Source organism: Canis aureus, chromosome 16 (assembly GCF_053574225.1).
Source record: "Canis aureus isolate CA01 chromosome 16, VMU_Caureus_v.1.0, whole genome shotgun sequence".
Lineage (NCBI taxonomy): Eukaryota > Metazoa > Chordata > Mammalia > Carnivora > Canidae > Canis > Canis aureus.
In genome coordinates, this window is record NC_135626.1 from 60927059 (window position 1) to 60948791 (window position 21733).

The following is a 21733-nucleotide window of genomic DNA, read 5'->3' on the forward strand; positions in this document are numbered from 1 at the left end:
CCGTGCCTGAGGCAACCTTGGGAGGGAATCAGGAACCCCCAGCTCCTCCTCCCTCCTGCCAGTCAGGGTTATCCCAGAGGGCAGAGGTGAGGCTCACTCAGGTCAGCCTGGGGACCAGAGCAGGGCAGGCAAGGGAAAGGGAAGGAAGGTCTTAAGAGACGAAGGGACTGCGGGTACACTTGGCTTTAAGACCTCACACTCTCGCTGCTTCTCCTATTCCAGTTCAGGCCTCTCTTATCAGCCCCTCCCTTTCTAGTGCTCCTGAGCTTCGATGTAGAGCTTCCTAGGATTCTGCACGCCCGTGCGAACGGTCTCATCCCTGCAGCTCCACAGACACGCTAATGAAGCCCTAATGGGCGTAGACCTCATTCCCGGGATCCTCATCACCCAATCATCCTGACAGCTGCAACGCAATGGGTGAGTGCATCTACCTCACTAAGCATCAGGAGCACTAATGACAGCATCTTCCCTTTATAGATGAGGAACCTAAAGGACAGAGTGGTTAGACAAGCTGTCCCAGGTCACACAGCAGAAATCTCACGGCCAGGACTGGAGCCTGCGAGTGATTTCACAGCCTGTATTTTTTAATTAATTAATTAATTAATTAATTAATTAGAGAGAGAGAGAGAGAGACAGACAGAGGAGCAGGAGAGGGAGAAGCAGGCTCCCCGCTGAGCAGGGAGCCAGATGTGGGACTCTATCCCAGGATCCTGGGATCATGACCTGAGCTGAAGGCAGACAGTTCATCAACTGAGCCACCCAGGTGTCCTGTCAAAGCCTGTGTGTGTGTGTGTGTGTATGAGAGACACAGAGAGAGAGAGGCAGAGACACAGGCAGAGGGAGAAGCAGGCTCCATGCAGGGAGCCCGACGTGGGACTCGATCCTGGGTCTCCAAGATCACGCCTGGGTCTGAAGGCAGATGCTCAACTGCTGAGCCACCCAGGTGTCCCTCCTTCTATTTTTTTAAAAAGATTTTATTTATTTATAAGAGACACAGAAAGTGAGGCAGAGACATAGGCAGAGGGAGAAGCAGGCTTCATGCAGTGAGCCCGATGTGGGACTCAGTCCTGGGACCCCAGGATCACACCTTGGGCTGAAGGGAGGCACTCACCGCTGAGCCACCCAGGCGTCCCACACAGCCTATATTCTTAACCACCATGACCAAAAGAGCTTCTTCAGATTCAGGAAAAGTTGGGACTGGATGATTCATTTTCCAGAAAAGTCCCTATCTTGCCTGTCCCACAAACTCCTGTGACATGTCAGACCCCTGCCCCAAACAGGACAGAGCGCACCCTTCGGTGAATCATGGTGGCTCGGGCATTCCCACAGATCCTTGGCCACCAGCCAACATGGACCAGGAAACAGAGAGAACTCACAGTCCCCTCTGGCACTTTATTGTTTACAAAACAATGGGTCCAGTTGGAAGGAACACAATCATTATGCTTACAGCAGCAAATACAGAAACAAAAATTGTCTAGCTTTAAAGAGTCGAAAATCACTACGGTGAAAATGTTCTTCGGGGCACCTAGGCCGTGGCTGAAGTGCCATCAGAAAGGTCTCAACTTAGTAACTGTCCCAAGTTCTTCCGCCTTCCTAATTTCGGATCTGCTTTAAAAACGCACATAGCCCCAACACCAGTGATGTTTATCAAGGTGGTGGGTCAGAGGGCCTGGCTAGGCAAAGTCAGAAAGGACTCGGGTCTTCCAGGCTATGTCCAGTGGGATCCAAGTTCCAAAGAAACGTGTCACGTTCTTTTGCCAGTTGTTTTATGGTGGCAGAAACACACAGCAGTGCAGGAGGGATCCTTGCTGGGTTCTTTCCTAGCAGCTGTTTTAGAGTCTGTGAGCCAGGGGGTCCAAAGTGAGTGACGTCAGAGCCTACAAGATGGCCCTTCCCAGACCATCACGGGACCCCACATCCTCCTGAGGGGTGAGGGAGCTTACGGTAGGGCCCTTCTTGGCTTCAGGCCTGGCTGAACCATCCTAACCTCCCTGTCTTTGCTCTGGAGCATGGAGAAGAGGCCACAGGGAAGAGGCCACAAGGCCAAGCAGGGTTTGTGTGAAGTTTCCAGAGAAGGGGCTGCAAGCTCCCCAAGAAAGGGAGACAGAAAAGGTCAGGGGATGGAAGCCACGGGGCCAGGCAGGTGTCACCTATAACCTCTTGGGGACAGAGCCCAGTGCCCGAGACCCAGGGAGGGCGTGGCAGGACCTAGGCTCCCGCTTGAGTCAGGAAGTGAAAGATAACCATTTGTGGAAGTCTTTAAAGGCATGACAATTTCTGATGGTTGCTAATAAAAAGCAACATTTTGCCTTTGCATCCTTTGACCAATGACTTGGAAATGCTTAAAAACTTGCTTATTCACTGTCAGGACTTAATTCCAATCTCCTTTGCTGCTGGGAATGAAGTTGTTAACTAAGGGACTTTGCTCTGTGTGATCAGATTTGGTGATTCCACCCTGAGAAAGGAAATTGGTTTAATTAAGTTAGTAACTGAAACTTCAAAGTGCTGCATGGCCACAGAATTTTCCTGAAGGGAAAAAAAAAATGGAGTTGGTCACACGAAGTGGAGATGGTCTGCTGTGAAGCTAAGGACGAACGAGCAAGCTTCTGTCCTTTCTTGCAGAATTTAGGGCGATTCATCCTTGGAGGCCTGCCCTCACTCATACACATCTGCAGTGTAGACAGATTCTTTTCCAAGGACCTGGGGAAATGGATCTAAAGCACGAGGTTCACGAAGAAGGAAGAAAAGGAGGTGGCCTGGGAGCTCCTGAGGGCAGGTCCACTTCGGACTTGTTGTTTCATCCCCACAGTGCTTGACACATAGTAGGAGCTCAAGAAACATTTATTGAACAGAAGAACAAATGGAAAGAGGAGAAAGGGAGGTCGGATGCAGGAAGGGCGAGGCCGGGTTACGGAGGAGGGGCCCCAGCTTAGGACGCCTGCAAGGGCCGGCTCTCACCACCAGATGGCAGTGCCCAAGATGCACGGGTTGGCGCGCGGCAGGGACCTTCCGGGGTGGCGGGGACCCAAGACTCCCAGCTCCACCTCCTAACCCTGGGGCTGAAACCCCTGAACCAGGGACACACTGCAGAGTTCCGAAAAGGAAACAAAAGCAAACCAAAACCACAGAAAAGTGCAGTCCTCTGGTTTTTATAAAATTTCAGTCCTGATGGAGCTGAGAACTATCCACTGCTGGGCCTTGCTGGGCTGAATTTTGTCAATTTAAATAAACTCTATTCCTTCATACTTGACGTTTCCGATCTTGGTCTCTGGCAGCAGGAAGCGGCCGTCCAGGGTGAAGGCCATGATGTAGGTGGCAATCTGGCCCCCGTCCTCCTCAGACTTGAGGGCCACGATGATCTGGTCGTCGGTGTCGGGGATAAACTTGAAGGAGGAGAAGCCGTGTGTGGGGACTACCTCCCCCACGTGGCTGACAGAGATGTCGCCAAAGTCCTGGGCGGCGCTCAGGAGCAGGTTGGTGCCCTTGTGCTCGTCGTCCTTCTCGCTGTAGCGCTCGTGGCTGGCCCGGCGCGGCAGGAAAAACCACCGCTGCAGCGTGTCACTCCAGCAGGCAGACTCGTGAATGAGGTAGCCTGGGGACACATGACAGACCCACGGGTCACCAGACCACCCGGGGGGGGGGTTGGCCCCACCCTGCCCAGGACCAGGGAGTGCGCGAGACCCGCCGCCGCACAGGAGGGCTTGCTTCCCGCATGGGCTTCACGCTGCCGGCCGGCCACTGGGGCAGCATCCCTGCTCGATCCTCTTCAGACCTCCCTGTGTCCTACAGGCCTCTCCACCTGTCCTTGCTCTGGATCACCCGGAGTAACAAAGACGGGCCAGTCTGTCCCTGGTGCCCCATCTCTGGTCACCTGTGGCCATGAGTTCTGTCTGCATTTCTGCTTCCTCGGTGCTAAGGAGCACGAAGAGTGAGCCCGGGGGAAGGGGGCGAGATAAACAGGCAGGGTTGATTTGTGAGGAAGAGATCGGGGTTGGGGGGAGGCTGGCTCGAAGTTGAAAAGGAAGTAGCATGCCCTCCTATGTGAGGGCGAAGCAATGTCCTCGGCGTCACGCGCCCCAAGCCTAGAGCTGCCTGGCTGCTCCGAGCATCACCACTCCCCACCACACACCACGACAACTCTTGGGAGGCAAGGCAAAGAGCCCAAGCTCTGCCCACCTTGCTTCTACTGAGGCAGGGGCCAGGCCAGAGGGCTGTGGCGGGGAGGGGGCTGCAGTCTGCCGGGGCCAGGGAAGGAAGAGCAAATGGCTCATTTGTCCCCAAAAGCCACTGGCCTGCTGTGAGCAGCCATCACAGACAGAAATCATCACAACTGAGCACGAAACGACACTGCTGTGGTTTGGAAGCAAACGCTCCAAGAAAGTGCACACGCAGCACCCCAGCATCTGTCAGATGCCCCCCAAGGCGGGGCCGGTCCCTTACCTGGAGGCTGGATCCCAGCGGCGGCCCGCAGAGCGTTGTAGCTGGACACCCAGTTCTCGTGGTCCACGCTGCCTCTGCAGCCCACCACCTTCACCCATTCTGGGTTTTCATTCATCACTTCCCCCGTGCTGGTGGTCCACTCCTTGCCCAGGCCGCCCACATACAGATGCTCGTCCTTCACAGCCAGCCACTCGGCTTTGAAGCCTGGGGACAAGGAGACGAGGGGCATGCCTGAGATGATAGTCACCCCTCTGCTCCCCAGGCTCCTGTGGGGTCTGGCAGCCTTGGGCATCAGAGGTCACCTGTGCTGGATCTCATGCGAGGCAATGACAAGAGAGTGGGGGACAGGACAGCCTGGCTCAGGGCCCCACCCCAGAGAGGCAGCGGTCAGGGACTTGTTCTCCGTCTTCTATTCTCCCCCTCTCCCCACCTTTTGGGACCTGTCACATTCTCTTTGGCCCCTCAATCCAGGAACACTCCGCTGGGACAGCCTCTCCTAAACTGATTCAAATGGCTCCTGCTGCTGGCACCTCACCTGCCCCTTCACTCCCAAAGGCCCAGCCAGACACCAGTCTCCTCTGATCCCCAAACTCTGCTTCCCAAGCTGTATGTCCCAACCTCATGATCACCTCCAACCCTGGGCAAGTGGAAGCGATTTGAGCTATCATGGCAGAGTGGCTCCTCGCAACCATGACTGGCGCCCACTAAGAGGACAGGAAGCAGCAGTAGCCAGAGCTAAGAGCGGCTGGCAGGGCCTCAGAGAGTCCCCTCCAATCTGTGCATTTATCCTCTTAGGTGTCTTTGTGGGGAGCCCAATGTGAAGGCTGCAGTGCACTCAGGCTGTGGGATGCTACCCCCTGCACCCTGGGTTCTAAACTGTGCTTGCCTTCCCAGATGTCTGGTGAGCTTCCTGCTGGCCCGAAGGACCCAGAGCTGTGGCCCGCCATGAGAAATGGCAGCAGCCTCCAGAATACGTTTCTCTGTGGTGGCTCTGGAGGGACCCGCTGAGTTCCTGGGGTCCCAGGGGCCTCACCAGTTCCCCCGGGTCACTTTCGAGAGAAGACCCTCTCCGTTTTTCAGGGCTTCCATCCTTTCTGACGACCCGACCACGGGGTAACCCCAGGCTCCCGTTACTCTGCTTTCTCCCTGGTCCAACGGGGAAGAACAATGGCTGCCCATAAACACTGACACACTAAGGCAGGAATCGGGCAACCGAGGTCTTCTCTGAGACCTAGGCCCAGATCCATCCCAGGCCCGGGAGGGCTCTGAAGCGATTGTATCAGGGAGGGCTGGCTGACAGCGTGCCCCACGGGCCCAGCTAGGTGCGCCATTCCTTCTCCGACCTGAGAGAGGCCTGAGTGTCCAGCTCCCTGGAGGGTGCAGGCCCACCTCCGGGAACGCAGGTGAACACGGAGGCTTTCGTTGGCGCCCTCGCCCGGCGCCTCCCTGCCCCTTCCCCTCCGAGGCTCTGGGCCCCTCCAGCTCCCTCTCGGAGCTCTGTGCTCCCCACAGCCTGAAAGCGGGAAGTCCTTTCTGGTACGGGGCAGACCAGTGGGTCACAGATGATTTTCAAGCTTGGATCCCACCCAAGTGCAGTCACTGCTACTCATGCGCAGACCCTCCTTCTGCCAGGTTTTCAGAAAGCAGTGCTGGGCAGCGTAACTTCACCTTGTCAATAAGTCTCAGTTCACAAGAGCATGTGACGCCATGGCTTTAAAGGTATAAGACACTTGGAGGCTGGTGTCCCCGCGTGCTCTGAAGACACCTCTGAAGATGTAGGAAGGGGCTCGTGCCTGGGAACGAGAGCAGCAGTGGAAAGGACCCGCTTCCCGGCCAGGCTTCTAGGAACAAGCTCTGACTGCAGCGACTGCTTCAGTGTGAGGCCAGCTCTGGGGTGGGGCAGCCGTGGGTCAGGAGGGAGACGGCTCCACCTGGTGGTCCCTCCTCCTGGTCACGTGAATGCTTTACCATGTACGTGCACAAAGCAAACTGGCGGACAGTCAACCCAAACCTGTCCCCCACACCCCAGCCAAAGCCAGGAGCTGGAGAGGACCCCACTTACCTTTCCCCACCGTCCCATCGCCGTCAGACAGGATCACCCACGGCACGGCCTTGGTGCCCTCGATCTGATAGATGACCCCTGTCCGGTCATCCACAGAGTAGAGTCTCCCGTTGAAGACGATCAGCTCAGACAGCTCCATGCCCCGCCCCTTTTCAGCAAGGTGGGACTCTAAGACCCCGTGGCCTTTGTCCCACTCCACGGCCACCTTGTCCCCGCTGTCTGACAGGGTCAGATAGCCCTTCTTCAGGTAACTGAACCAGGTATTTTCCTCTTGGGCTCTAGACTCTGTGTCCAAGTCAGCGATAACCGCAATTCGGTACCGAGTCCCGCCCGGCGTCCTCTGAGGGGCGGACAGCGGGTAGGTGTCATTGTACCGGTCAGCAGGTGTCTGGCTGAGCCTCCAGTTGTGGGCGTTGGGTGCGGGGGGCCGGCCTGGGGGCGGGCGGTGAGAATAGAGCAACCAGAGGACGGCGGCGCCCACGAAGGACGGCAGGATCACCTTCCAGCGGGGGCGGAAGCGGGGGTCTGCTGCCTTGGTCATGGACGCCAGCACCGGAAGGCCCCCCACACTGATCCGGAGGGAGTGCATAGGCTCATTCCATTCCAGGTGGTTGGAGGGCTGGGCGGGCATCAGACTGGAGGGCAGGCGGGACCTGGGCACCCAGAGAGAGGACAGAAGTCAGCAGCCCGCAGAGCACACGGGCCTCCCTGCCACCTGATGGTGCACAGGTGAGCAAAGTTATGCCATCTGTCTCAACTGGCAGGACAGAAAGCTCAGTGAGGGCACGTTCTGTGTAGGCGGTGCTTTACCAGCTCAGAAGGAGGAGCAGCAGGGGCTGAGGGAGGGAGTCGGGGTGCTGAGGGGTTGGGCGGGACAGGCCAGCAGAGAGGGTCCAGGTCTGTCTGCTCATCATTGATGACTGGTCACCTCATTCGAGAAGCTCTCCCTGAGGGCTCTGCTCCCGACAGCACCCCCCACATACCTTCCTTGGCATCTGCCACCCCTGCCCCCGCCAACCCATTACACAGCCATCAGCATGTCCATCTGCATCCTGCGCTCCTAGGACAGTGCAGAGCAGTCGTACGCTCATCAAGGGAGTCCTGACTTCCTCCCGGGCTAGGGTTCTGCAACATCCAAATAGAATCATACAACCGATTTAAGCTACACAGAATACTTCTGTTTTTGGCAAGGTCTGCCCTCTGGCACCCTTCTATTCATGTAAGTTACAGAGGGCCCAGAGTCTGACCAGGACTCGTGGGCCCCGAAGGACAGCTGGCCCTGGCCTGCTCCCTATAGGCAGCACCACAGCTGGGTGGCGGCGGCCAGGAAGTGCAGCTTTTCACCGCTCGCCCCCTGCTTACGTCCCCGGCACCGACCCCGGCAGCCTGGCCGGCGTGGCCACAGCGGCGCCAGGCCAGCTTCTGGCTCAGGGCAGCTGCCAAGTTGGGGGAGCAGAATCAGCAGAGTCAGCCCTGGGCTGCGGCTCTGTCTCTGTCTCTAGTTGTAACTCAGTAAGTTCCGGCCCAAGACGGGCCCTTGGCTGGTCGCTGGGGGCATTTCTGCTTCCTGCCCCAAAACAACCAATGACGTGACTTCTGGGGCAGATGCTCCTCTCCTTGCCAGGTGGCAGCAGGGAAGGGCAGCTCCCTGCACCCCAGTCTATGCAGCCTGTGGGCAGGGGCCGCTGGGGGAGCTCCCGTCCACACCACAGGCTGCTGGCTCCAAGGGGGGAAAACCATGGCAACGGTTCCAAGTAGAAGCCAGTCTTTCCCTTTTCTTGCTCCTGGACAGATGTTTAGGTTTTGCCATCGGGTCAGGTGCAGAAAAGGGATGTCTAAGGAGCGAGCAAGGCACCAGGAGGTGCCGAGCAGGGGTGGGCGCTCTGGAAACCCTCCCGCTCCTCACCTCAAGTGCGGCTTCCAGGTTTCCCTCCTGGGTGAGGGCTCCCTCCTCCCTAGGAGGTGGCTCTGCTGCGGCCACAGAGCTGGTGGCTGCGCCTGCTGGGCTGGGAAGCAGGGGTCCCAGCCATTGCCCCTCCTCTGCTGTGCCCAACCCCAGGCCATCGCAAGCCACGGCTGGGCCCAAGCCACCCGGCGTCGATCTCTTACGTGATGTGGCCGCTGAGCTCTCAACTCCCACATCTCACCTCCTGTTCCAAATTCTGCCTAGATTCCTAACACATTCGGATCTTACGATTTCCAGCTAAGTCTTACTCCCTCTCCCCAAACCTCCTTGTCCCCAACTCCTCCGTCAGGAATAGTTCTAGGTGATGGGGAGGCCAGCGTATTCGAAGCTGCCCAGGGCAAAACTTCCCTGGAAACCCTGGGAGATGCCCTTTTCTGCAGGAGATTATACTGCAACCAGAAGTTCTGCACCACCACCACTTTGCCCACCCCAGGCATGGCCCCCACCCTCCTTCCACGGCAGCTGCTCCGACAGCAGGCCTGTCAATTCGGTGCCCCTCACCCCGGCTGCCCCCCGCACCCAGTGACCCCTGCGACCCTCGTGAGCAAATTAGACCACACCGCTGCGTGCTCTAGGAGTAAACCCTCACTACTACGTGGCCCCTGCCCAGACCTCACCCTGCATGCACCCCTGCCCAGCCCACTTTTGCCTCTGCACGGCTGTCTCACTCTCTTTTCTGTCTTTCTCTCTGGGAGACTTGGCCGCCGGTCCCCCAGAGTTGGCCCCCACGTGCCTGCCCCACTCGCCAGCACGGCACCTGCTCCTTCTCTTCACCGCCCGCGGCAAGTTACGTAATTACTCCTGCTCTACCTTAGCTCCACGGGGCAGGGACCTGCCCACACAGGGCCAACGGCGGGAACTCTGCACACATTTGCCAAACGGATGACAAATATGCCCACACCTTCAACAGCCCCCCAGCTCCAGCCCTGTGCCCACCTTAGACTGCAAATCCACAGCCCTGCATCCGGCCCTCCCTGTCATCCACGGCATCCCTGGTGGACAAAACACCCACCAGGGTACACGGGTGTCACCATTGTGATGTGTCACCTGCCCTTAGTCTGCCCCCTTTCCATTCCTGAGCCGCCATCCTGCCACTGGTCATCTCGTCACATCTCCTGCCTGATGGCTTCCCGCAGATGACGTGGGGGCCCCGGGGTGGAGCCCACACGGCCACACCTCCCATGCACCAAGCTGCCTGGCCCTAGTCCAGGGGCTCAAGGGAAAAGAGCCCCCTCTCCTACTGCTTGGGGACAGTCAGCTCTTCTGGTTCCTTCGCCTTCTACATACGTGTCCAAACTGCCACCTGAGTAGCCATTTTACCTCCAGATTACACTCAGGTATCCTCAGAGCACCCAATAAACATTGTGGATGAGTGATTATCCGTGAGGGAACAGGAAACCACCCCTCTGGCACCCTGGTCCCTTCCCATCCTGAGGAGCAATGGTGCATCCACGATTCTGAGTGAAGGGAGAGAGAACTCCTCCCAACCCTGTGACACCTTGGTCCCCCACCCATCCCTTGCTACCCTGGAAGAGCAACCATCTCTCCGTCCCTCCGGGATGCTCCATGTCCCTCCTGCCAGCAGGTGACGCTCCCCCAGGTCCTCCTCCTCCTGTCTCTCTCTCCTCAGCCCCCAATGCTGTATCTCCTTCCCAGTCACCCACCCTTCTTCTGAATCTTCCCTGAGATGACCTCCGTCTCTAGGGGCATAGCCACTCCAGTGAGGGCTCCCCACACCTTCCTCGCCTGCACCTGTTCCCTGAGTTCCAGGCCCAGCCGCTGAGCCTCCTTGTCGGCCTGCAGGCACCAGAATGAGCTCCCTCAGGAATTTATTGACCAGCCGAGGGCACTCCCAGACCTCAGAAGTCATCCTGGGGACCAGCTGGATCAGGTTCTTGCCTCCTCACATCTCAGCGCACCAGGCCCCCTCCCTGGTCTGGTCTGCACCCCACCTCCAGATTTGGGTCCCATCCCCCACCCTCTACTTCGTCCCGTCTCAGCTCGGCCGCCGGTGATCAAGGTCCAACCTGTCCTCTGCCATTCACCAGCTGCTCCACCTGGCTTCTCTGGGCCTCAGCTCCTTCCCGTGTAAACTCTGATTGAACAGTGCCGACTTCTTGGAGTCAGATGCCTGCCGCAGGACCTGGCACAGGTCACCTGCTCCTGTCTGCCTGCTACCCTCGTCACTCTGCTAGCACCAATGCCCACCTGCCTGGAGGGCCCAGCTTTGTAAGTAAATGTGATGAGAAGTGGCTGGCCCAACCTGTAAGCACTCAGCATGGCAGCAAAGTCAAGGACTCTGCAAAGGACTCTGTAAAGCTGAACACATCGACTGTCTGTCCCTCTACAGAAAAAGTATGCAGGTCCCCAATCTAGACCTCCCAAATCCACGCTCCACACAACTGGCAGAAATGATTTTTCTAAAAAGTGATCTGGATTGAAGTTCTTTGCTAGACCCCAAAGCTCTCCCACTAAAGCTAAGACCCCTCTGTTCCCCACTCACTCCCCCCGCCCCTACCCTGTGCCGGGCTCTCTATGACTCCACAGCCCACAGCCAAGCCCCTGTGCGTGACGCTTCTGCCACATGGGATGATGACCTCTCTGACCACACAGAACCATCTAGAAGTCCCTGGCTGTGCCAGGACAGGGATGCTCCTGCTGCTGTCTCCTTGCCTCCTGCCCCACATCTATGGTGAAGGACTCCCCCGCCCCCACCACCAGTAAGCTTCCCTCCTGGACCCAAAGGTGTCCAAGCCTGACCCCTGAAGCTGAGCATCCCCTTATATGCTGATAAAGACTTTGCAGATGTGACTCGGTTAAGGACCTTGAGGTGGGGAGACGATCCAGGGGAGCCCTAGACGCAACCCTGAGTGTCCTTATAAAAGGGAGGCAGGCAGGGCAGTCCCGGTGGCCCAGCGGTTTAGCGCCGCCTTTGGCCTAGGGTGTGATCCTGGAGACCCAGGATCGAGTCCCGCGTCGGGCACCCCGCATGGAGCCTGCTTCTCCCTCTGCCTGTGTCTCTGCCTCTTTCTCTCTCTCTCTCATGAATAAATAAATAAAATCTTTAAAAAAAAAAAAAAAAAGGGAGGCAGAGGGACATTACACAGTGATGGAAGAGGCCATGTGACCATGAAGGCAGGCAGGGGAGTGATGTGGCCACAGCCGAGAGGTGCCTGGAGTCCCCAGAAGCTGGAAGAGGCAAGGACAGATTGGCCCCAAGAGCCCTCGAAGGGAGCACGGCGCCGCTGACACCTGGATTTTGGCCGTGACACCGGTAGTGGATTTCTGGCCTCGGTACCAGGAGAGAACAGGTGTGTATGGTTTCCGGTCACCACGCCTGTGGTAACCTGCCACAGCAGCCCTGGGAACAAACGCGCCTCCTCACACACTGTCCCCTGTGCCGCCTCTTCTGGGACCTGGCTGTGCAACAGCGTGGACCGCACAGTACTGCCATCCTGTCCTGCTCGGCTCTGAGCTCTGGCGGGTTCCTGAGACCGAAGCAACAGGCACGGGCCCTGGGGCTCCGCCACCTTTCACTGATAAGAAAATGACTACACTTCCAGTGATAGTGGAACTCTGTCTGCCTTCCAGGAAATCCCTTTAGCTTTGCCCCTGGAATAATTTCTCTTTGGGTCAAAATCCAACCTTGATCTTCACTCCTCTGTTAATATCCTAGGAATTACTTACATTTTGTATAATAAAATCAGATGCCTTTCCATTTGTTCCCCACAACCCCAGGCTGGCTCACACCTAGAACGGATGGTGAGCCGCCTGTCTTGCTGCCAGAGTCCTGGCGCAGAACAAGAGCTTGTGTTTTTACATAAAAACGAAAACACCCCCCCCACGCCCCCCAGCCAAACTTCCAGCCAGGAACACCAACAGAAATGTGCCCATGAAAGTGAGTGCAAAGTGGACAAAGTCACTCCCAGAAGGGGGGCCCGTGTGAGGCTCTCTCTTTGCCCATACTCCTCAAAGTTCTAAGCAGTTTAAATATTTGCTTTATTGTGATCAGAAGGTTGTCACCCCACCATCTGCAGCACAACAGGTCAATTTTACGTAACCAGGAAAATTAAAACCAAGCTGCTACGGTAAAACATCACAGGTTCTTTGGTTGGCCATGCTCACCTGTTCAGGTGGGCCTGCAACCGGTTCTGTCCCGTCCAGAAACCCGGGGGGACCGCACCCCTGCTGGCTTCCTTTCTCCTGCACCAGCCACACTGCAGGACAAGGTCCCTGGAAAGAGCCACTCAGAGCAACCACCACCACCCAGGCTGCTCCAGGCCCAACTTCCTTCCCCACCTCCCTTTTCAGACAGGTGTCAAGAATGGCTCGCCGACTCCTACATTTCTGGTTTCTTATAACACAGGCCTGAAACAGCAAGAAGGAACACTATGTCCTTCTGTTCCCGGGGCGCGGAGGTCCCTGGACTCCAAGTGGAGTGGCACTGCCAGGGCGACGCTCCCACCCTAGCCCCCGAGGGAGCAGGAGCGGCCACCCCTACCTTCTCGGGCCATCCTTGGGCCTGCCCGCCACGGGACCCTACAGAAGGCCTAGATGAAAGGTGGCAGCCATTTCCGACACGCCCACCGCCAAGAGGGTCTCTTTCTCCTCTTCCTTCAGGTGTGTGGCAGGTGGCAGAGCAAACAGGTTTAACTGAAGCTGCCAGGACAAAACTCCTCCCTTTCAGGATCTAGGAGGGGCAGGAAGCAAGAGCGCTGCGCTGAGACAAGGAGGCCGCCTCTGCCTCCCCCCTCAGACTGTGCCTGGGCCCCGCAGGCCCACCCCCCTGCACAGCACCTCCTCCCCTTCCCCACCCAAGTCTCTGAGCTCAACGGTCCTCGAGGACCTCGTGTCCAGAATGCAGGCAGGTCTCAGGCCCCACTCTGCTCGCTGCCTACGTGCACTTCCTGGCTGGAGAGGAAAGAGCTAAGCCTGTTGACTCTGCACCCGTCAGAGTGACGGAGGCTGCGGGCTCGAGTCTCCACGAGCGCTGGGCGTGTCTCAGGTGAGCAAACACTGACAGCCCCTGGGGTCCAGGCTCCATGAAAAGGTTGTCCTATTCAAGGCATTCTCCCGCTGCGGACTTGCCATGGCTGCGCTGCACTTGAAAACTTCAGTTTGCATTTGGACGGGGTGACAAGCAGAAGGAAACCGGGAAGGGACAAGTCACAGCAGCCAAGTATGTCCTTTAGGGACTGGAGGTCCTCCTCCCCGACAGCAGTTTCCTGAAAGGCTGAGACCCCACACCTCCCACCCTGACGCTGCATACAGCAGGCACTCACGACAGCTTCCCGAATCAAGTTACACACAGTTCAGGATATTTCTGTCTGTAAGCCCATCACCTGAGAGAAGGGGCTTCCTACTGCGGCTGGGAGAGCTCTGCGCAGGTGCGGGGGGCCGACTGCACACACATTCACAGCCACACAGGACGGAAGCCTGACGGGTGCCCCGGGCCAAAATCAAGGGCTGTCTTCTCTCAGAGACCCCCGCAGAGACCTCTCCTCCAGCTCAGCTCCAGCTTCTGGAGGACGCACACAGCCGGGCGGGACCCCCTGAAGCCATTCCGGATGCACCTGGATCTAACACTTCTACATGGTCACTGAGTGTCTGTGAGATGCCTCATTTCCCACAGCACAGCCCCGGGTGAACATGGATGCAGCAGTGCAAGCTGTAAGTTCCAGATCGTGACTGCACTTGTTCCAGATCAACAAGCAGGAGTCAAAAGGAACAGACAAAAGAGAAAACTGAACATCTTTCCAGATTTCCCTATTATCAGGATTTTTTTTTCCTAAGTAATTGTCTTGGTTTCGTGGGAAGGAAAATCCACATAAAAGTCCTAAAGTCCTTCACGTCACCACTCAACAAGAGCCTTATGGACAATGTCCACAGCCCAGAGCATTAGTGAAGGGAAAAGGGCACTTGTTCAATTTTCCCTCCAGCGCCCCGGATACCACTGCGCAAATGTCTACATGACACAGAAACGGCGTCCTCGTCACGGTGCTGATCCATTTCAGGACGCTGGGCCACGGTCTGAGATCTGAGACACTGTTTCTGAAAGAGGAAACACTCGAGTCCCTGTACAGAGACCCCAGACCGCTGCCGTGAGGGCTGCCACACCGCTGCCCGGAGGGTCGAAGGCTCCGAGGAAGGAGCCGTGCACCCGTGAGCCTGCACGAGCCCACCTCAGGGGCCATCGCAGGGATTTGGGGGGCGGGGGGGGGGGACACACCACCAGAGCGAGGCCTGCTCCTGTCGCCGAGGGTCTGTCTTCGTCACCTCTGCGGCTCAAGGAAGCACAGCGGATTAGTGGCATAGCGGCCCGGCGGGTAATCATCTCCTCTAGCACCGCACGTTCACTACGTGGCTGTGGCCGTGGAAGTGCGGCAGGAACCACAGCTGGGGTACGGTTCCAGGGGGAAGAAGGCACCAGACGCTCAGATGGGCGTCTCCACGGACACGAAGTGGCACGCGAACACTTGCAAGTCTAGGGCTTTCCGTCCCCACCGCCCTGGGGCGTGACGGCCTTCCGTGAACGCGTCCAGTGAGCACACGGAGACCGCTCAGTCTCCAGGCCACGGCCCGAACAAACGCACACTTCACGGAGTCCCCCGCCCAGGGTGAGCCACCCGCCCAGTGCAGAGGGGAGAAGCCTGGCCCATCAATGTATCTTTCAGCGGGGCCCGAAGGCCAGAATAGAAGGCTCATTGAGGCCGCCGGGGAGGCGCCCAGGGGAGGCTGCTGGCCCGCCCGCAGGCCCCGGGACTGTCGGCTCAGAGCCTGTGGGGTGGGGCTGGGAGCGGGGGGAGGATCTGTCCCCACACAGCTCCTAAGAGGAAGAGGAAGGAGAGGCTGCAGCACCTGCTTCCTCTTCACCGACCCTCCTGAGACCCTACACTTTTGCCCAGGTTTGGTCCTCACACTGCAGAGCCGGCCAGAGTCTGCGACATCCGCAGACACATGGTCCCAAACCTGCGCTCTGTGGAAAACACACTAGGGGAAGACGGCGAGCACGCGCTCTGGGTCGATGACAAGCGGGGCTCCTGCGCTGAGTCCCTGGTGTGTCGGGGTCACCTGCACCCAGCGCACAGGGGAGTGACTGCGGTGCCGGGAAGGGCAGGGCAAAGGGGAGGCGCCAGGCGACAAGGATGGGGGACGAGGAGCCACAACCCAGGAGGGACAGGGTCAGGCTACATGGAGACGGGAGGGTGGACAGCTTGGCCGGCCCGCGGCAGGTACGACAAAGTGCCAGTCTGAGAGAGGAGGGCTCCCTGGAGGGAGAGGAGAGGCTGGGCAATGGGGGCGGTGGGGTGGTGGAGGGGGCTGGATTCAGGGACAGCTGTGCCACCAGGGGCAGGAAAGGAAGGGCCCCTGAGGTCCAAAGTCCCACACTAGTCAGAGGGCGGAGGCATCCTGCACTAGTCAGAGGGTGGAGGCGTCCCGCCTAGTCAGAGAGGGGCTCAAACCCTGAAGTCAGAGGAAGGAAGAGTCTGAGAGGCGCCCCGCTGCAGTCAGAGGGCGGCGGCGTCCCCCGCTAGTCAGAGGGCCGAGGCGTCCCCCGCTAGTCAGAGGGCCGAGGTGTACCCCGCTAGTCAGAGGGCCGAGGGGTCCCCCGCTAGTCAGAGGGCTGAGGCACCCCGCGCTAGTCAGAGGGCCGAGGCGTCCCCCACTAGTCAGAGGGCGGAGGCGTCCCACGCTAGTCAGAGGGCGGCGGCGTCCCCCGCTAGTCAGAGGGCCGAGGTGTACCCCGCTAGTCAGAGGGCGGAGGGGTCCCCCGCTAGTCAGAGGGCCGAGGCACCCTGCGCTAGTCAGAGGGCGGAGGGGTCCCCCGCTAGTCAGAGGGCCGAGGTGTACCCCGCTAGTCAGAGGGCGGCGGCGTCCCCCTCTAGTCAGAGGGCCGAGGTGTACCCCGCTAGTCAGAGGGCGGCGGCGTCCCGCGCTAGTCAGAGGGCCGAGGCGTCCCGCGCTAGTCAGAGGGCCGAGGCGTCCCGCGCTAGTCAGAGGGGTTCAATCCCTGAAATCAGAGGAAGAGCCCGAGGGGGGCGGGAGCCCAGCAAGTGAGAAGGAGCAGGTGTGCCCCGCTAGTCAGAGGGCGGAGGTGCCCCGCACGAGTCACGGGGGGGCGGGGGAGGGAATCCCGCGCTAGTCGGGGGGCGGCGGCGTCCGCGCTAGTCGGAGCCGGGGGGAGCCCTGCGAGTCAGCCGGGCGGCACCTCACAGTCGGGCGGGGGGTGTGCGCCGCCGTCGGTAAGGGGACCGTTGCTCGCAGCCGGGGGCGGGACGTGGCGGGGCGGGGGGCGGCGGCCAGGCCCGTGGCGGGGAGGGCGCGGCGGCCGCGGGTGCGGGTGCGGGTGCGGGTGCGGGTGCGGCCGTCACTCACCCGGTGCGGCGGCTCCGGGACCCGCGGGCGGCGGGACTCCCCTGCGGCAAGGCCGGGACCCAGGGGGCAGCTGACTTCCGCCCGGCGCGCTCGCCCGGTCTCCGGGACGCGCTCCCGGCAGCCTCTGCTTCGCGGCTGCGCGCCGGCGCGGGCGGGGACTGCCGGGAGTTGTAGTTTTTACTGCTCAGCGGGCCGGGGGCCGGGGGCCGGGGACCTTGGGCAGGGGACCCAGGGCGAGAGGGAGGAGGGCCGCAGAGGTGCGCAGGGCCCACCCCGCAGGCGCCTTACGCCGCTTTGATCTGGAACGCTGGCCCCGCCCAAGCGGGGAGGCGAGGATCATCTCTCGAGCTGAGATTTGGGGACCTCTTTCCAGGCCCTCTCGACCCCTGTGGTCCCCCAGGAGGCGGGGATGCGCGGACCCCTTTCTGCCACCCTCGTTATCAGAGAGCCCTCAACTCGGCTCTTGGGATCGGCCACGTCGGAAATTTCCGACCGGCTTCCAGAGCAGAGATCAGGGCGCAGGTCTACCGGCTGGAGCTTCCTGGGGGGGAGGTTGCGGGGGGGGGGGGGGGGGGGGTTGTCCCTGCCTTTGACTTGCAGGCAACAAACCTCCTCCCATATAAGGGTGTCCAGTTCGCCCCGTTACTCCAGACCCCTCCCCGGCGGCCCCTGAGCTATTTTAATGGAATATATTAAAGGGCATCCCTGCTCTCCACCCCTAAGTCCTGCAAAGATGCCCATTTTAGAAATCATGAGAAAAGGGGATCCCTGGGTGGCGCAGCGGTTTAGGGCCTGCCTTTGGCCCAGGGCGCGATCCTGGAGACCTGGGATTGAGTCCCACGTCGGGCTCCTGGTGCATGGGGCCTGCTTCTCCCTCTGCCTGTGTCTCTGCCTCTCTCTCTCTCTTTCTCTGTGTGACTATCATAAAAAATTTTTTTTTAAAATTTAAAAAAGAAATCATGAGAAAAGCCTGGTAGCAATGCAGTGCACCGGGGAGCTCGGTGAGTATCTGCAGCCCCAGACTGGGAGCAAGCTCGATTGCCCCCGGGCCCTCCCAAGAGCCTTCCATTGGGTAACCGATGCACAAGAGAAAATTTCAAATTATGCAAATGGTGTCCAGTGAAAAATAACTCTCCGTCCCTGTTCTGCGCTCCCTGCCCAGAGGCTCCCTGCCCAGAGGCAGTCCCTGTTACTCGTTTCTTGTGGTTGTTGTTAGAGAGACTTTGTGACGCACAAACAAATCATAAACACATATATTAAATTCCCTTTTTAAAACACGAAATGGAAATTTGCTAAACACTCGGTTCTGCATCGTTAGGGGGTGGAAAGCGGACAAACCCTTCTTGGATTCATTTGTTTTTCTCTATGCGAAACTGAGTTCTAACAACATACCATATATAACTATTATTTTAAATTACTCAAACCTTTTATTGACTCAGGTATCTATATCTACATATGCCTCCCAGCTTGAGAAAGAAAACGCTAGTCCTGCTATCTTGAAAAGTCTCCATACTCCTCCCCCTTGCCAGCCTGCTCCCACCCCAGGAGATGAGTGCAATCCTGAATCACTCTCATGCTTTATGCTATAATTTCAGCAAATATATTATATATATATATATGCCTATATTTGCTAAAACAAATATAAAAGCCTATTATAGGGATCCCTGGGTGGCTCAGTGGTTTGGTGCCCCCCTTCCACCCAGGGCGTGACCCTGGAGTCCCAGGATCAAGCCCCACCTCGGGCTTCCTGCATGGAGCCTGTTTCTCCCTCTGCCGGTGTCTCTGCCTCTCTCTGTGTCTCTCATGAATGAATAAATGGAATCTTTAAAAATAAATAAATAAAAGCCTATTATAACATACAAAAATGAAATTAAAAAAAAAGAAAAGAAATAAAACTGTATGCAGTGGTTGAGGGATCCTGTTGCTCCACAGATATTATCAGGTGTTTTCATTTTTGCCAAACTGATGAAATTAAATGTCTTCTCATTGTATGATGGCTGGGAAGTTGTGTATCTTTCTTATGGTTTTCTGGCCATGTATATTATTATTTCTTCTTCTTCTCCTTCTTTAGATTGATTGATTGATTTGACAGAGAGAGAGAGAGCACAAGCAGGGGTAACAGCAGGCAGAGGGAGAGAGAGAAGTAGACTCCCCACTAAGCGGTGAAACTGCCAGGAGGATCGATCCCAAGACCCTGGGATCATGACCTAAGCCAAAGGTAGATCCTTAACTGACTGAGCCATCCAGGTTCCCCTATATTTCTTCTTCTACAGATGCCCCAACATCTCAGTGTTTTTTTTTTTTTTTTAAGATTTTACTTATTTATTCATGAGCGACACACAGAGAGAGGCAGAGACACCGGCAGAGGGAGAAGCAGGCTCCATGCAGGAAGCCCAACACGGGACTCAATCCCGGGACTCCAGGATCATGCCCTGGGTGGAAGGCAGGCACTAAACTGCTGAGCCACCAGGCGTCCCTCAGTGTTGTTTTTAGGAAATAATCCATCCTTTCCCCATCAGTATGTGTGCAATGCCATTTTTGTCATAGATCCAGCTTCCATATATACCTGGGTCCTTTCTATTATATCCTATTGGTATAATTGCTCTTGTCTGCTCCAAAACCACTATCCTCATTCTTACCTCTTTATAGTAAGCCTTCATGTGTTGTAGGACAAATCCCCCTGCCTCTGCCTCCTACATCCCATTCACCCCTTGCTTTTGGAGTTTTGAATGGAATTGCTTTAAATCTATAGATTAATTTGGAGAGAACAGAGATTTTGATGATGTTGAACCTTCTACCCAAGAACATGGTTTACCTTGCCATCCACTTAGGTCTTCGTTAATGTTTTTCAGTTTACAGCACAGCTTCTTCAGTGTGGTTACCTGGACAGGTGTTTCCGTCTCTAAAGAGCTGCATAGTACTCCACTGTGTGCACATCCCGTTATTTCCTTTACCAGGCCCCTAATGCTGTCCTTTCAGGATATCTGTGACCTTCTTACCTTACAACGATGTTGCAAGGATTCAACAGCGTATCCTTGAACTTACACCTTGGAGCCCAGTTGTAAGTATATCTGTAGGATAAATTCCTGGGAGGAAGATTACCAGCTCAAAGGGTGTTCGCATCCTCTAGTGGACAGACCCCTGCCTTCCCGGAGAGGCCGGGCCCTGAAACCTCTCTTTGTGCACACCTGTGAGCTTCATTCTCCTTACTTCCTTTGCATCTTTGGAGACTTCACCAAAGATGGGGACTTTTCTCCTCCTTCTGTTTCTGTGGCTCTACGTAAGAGACCAAAAATTCATCACGTTAATCATCCACCCCGTGTTATCACATCCTCGCTCACTCATTTCGTAGTTAAGGCTTAGAATGGAGCAGTCCACCAGGGGGCCCTCTCCTTTTATTTATCAAGTCAAACGCGGCCTGATGGGGAGAGCTAGGCGTTATCTCTGAAAGTGCTGCAAAGGGATTACCGGAGTAAACACTGAGAGATGGAGAAACTGAGGCGCAGGACAGTCACTGCCTGATTAGAGTCAGAAAGCACACAGATGGCAAAAGGCAGATGGCAAGTGTGCTTTCTTGTCCCGGGCGCCGTGTCTCTGCGTCTCGAGTCGAGGCGGGGGGACTTCCAGAGAAAGGCGTGTCCTCCGTAGACAGAAGTCCTCTCCAGGTGTGAGGGCCCGTGAAGCAGCACAGGAGCCTGTTCTGTCCTTGCAGCGGCCACTCCTGATGGCCACCTGCCCCCAGCCTTCCAGAAGGCAGGCACTGCCATCCAGGAGCAGGGAGCGTGGGCCAGCGGCCAGGGAGGCTGAGTCTGGCCGCCAAGTTTCCATCTCTTCCAAATGTCCACAGAGACTCTCTCACCCCCGCCCTTTGGCAGTGGGACGCCACCATCTGAGCCTGCCTGTCGCTCCCCTTGCGAGCAGAATTCAGAAGTTTGCAGTACTGTTCTCTGCCCTTGTGGGATGGCCGGGCAGCCTGGCCCAAAATAGCTGGGAGAGGCAGAATGTTGGGGCCACTGTGGGGAAAAAAATCACAGTGCTGCTAATGACAGACTGTGCTTATCTGGAACCGAGTGTCTCGCAGACGTTAACCGAGGTCACATAGTTTTTTCCAGGGATGAGAAAACAGACACAGTGAGCAGCGGTGATGTGCCCAGAGAGAGAGAGAGAGAGAGAGAGAGAAGGGATTGCCAAAGAGGGAAAGACCTAGAATGTACTGCCTCTTGGGAATGTTCTGTTCCCCCGTGAGTCTCTGGGCTTCACGTCCCATGAGCTGCCCTTGTCTGAGAATGTGGGGCCACTTGGGAAGCTTCGGGAAGCCCATGTTTGGCCCAGACATCCTTGTGTGGGAAGTGTGAGCTCCTAGGGAATTTCAGGATGGGCGTGACCTACAACACACTTGGGAACCGATGAGAGAGACCTTGGGGTGGGGGGGCCTCATCCTTCTGGTTGGCCCTGACCTCTGACCCATCACGGAGCTGATGAAATCTCCCTCGGGCACTGCTGCTGGCTTTGGGTTCTGATTTGTTCATGTTGTTGCTGTTGGGTCTTTTTTTGTTTTTTGGGTTTTTTTTTCCTTTTTTTTTTTTCTTTTTTTGCCATGACTCTTGTCCTTAATACTGGGCAGGACTTTCCAACCAACAGGAAGATATTTGCTGAATTGGGAGCATTCCGCCTGAGGGCACCACGGCCTTGACGGAGGACTAATGATTAGGCAGGCAGTCTGCAAGACCATCCCCGGCTTGCCCAGTGCGCTTTCCTTCCTGCAGTTGTGACGCAGTGACCGCGTGGGTAACAAAGAGCATTAGGGACCCAGCTAGCTCTGTGTTTGGGTGGCAGGTTTTGTTTCTTTCATGGAGGGCTAAACTGGCCTTGTGAATCTTTGCCCATTT

General features: G+C 57.1%; 1 protein-coding gene across 4 annotated transcripts; it reads right to left on the reverse strand.

Annotated features, from left to right (window-relative positions):
* Positions 1 to 1352: 1352 nt before the first annotated feature.
* Positions 1353 to 16985, reverse strand: CANT1 (calcium activated nucleotidase 1). Of its 4 annotated transcripts, XM_077854467.1 has the most exons (5): positions 16845 to 16940; positions 12970 to 13158; positions 6503 to 7155; positions 4441 to 4644; positions 1353 to 3592 (listed from the first exon to the last, which is right to left on the reverse strand). In XM_077854467.1, exons 3-5 carry the CDS (start codon positions 7131 to 7133, stop codon positions 3222 to 3224), a joined length of 1206 nt encoding a protein of 401 aa, XP_077710593.1. In that variant the 5' UTR covers positions 7134 to 7155; positions 12970 to 13158; positions 16845 to 16940; the 3' UTR covers positions 1353 to 3221. The 4 variants fall into 4 exon arrangements, with proteins under 4 accessions (XP_077710593.1, XP_077710592.1, XP_077710595.1 ...); XM_077854466.1 differs by lacking the exon at positions 12970 to 13158 and having other exon boundaries at positions 16845 to 16985; XM_077854469.1 differs by lacking the exons at positions 12970 to 13158; positions 16845 to 16940 and adding an exon at positions 12594 to 12617.
* Between the last annotated feature and the right edge of the window lie 4748 nt (positions 16986 to 21733).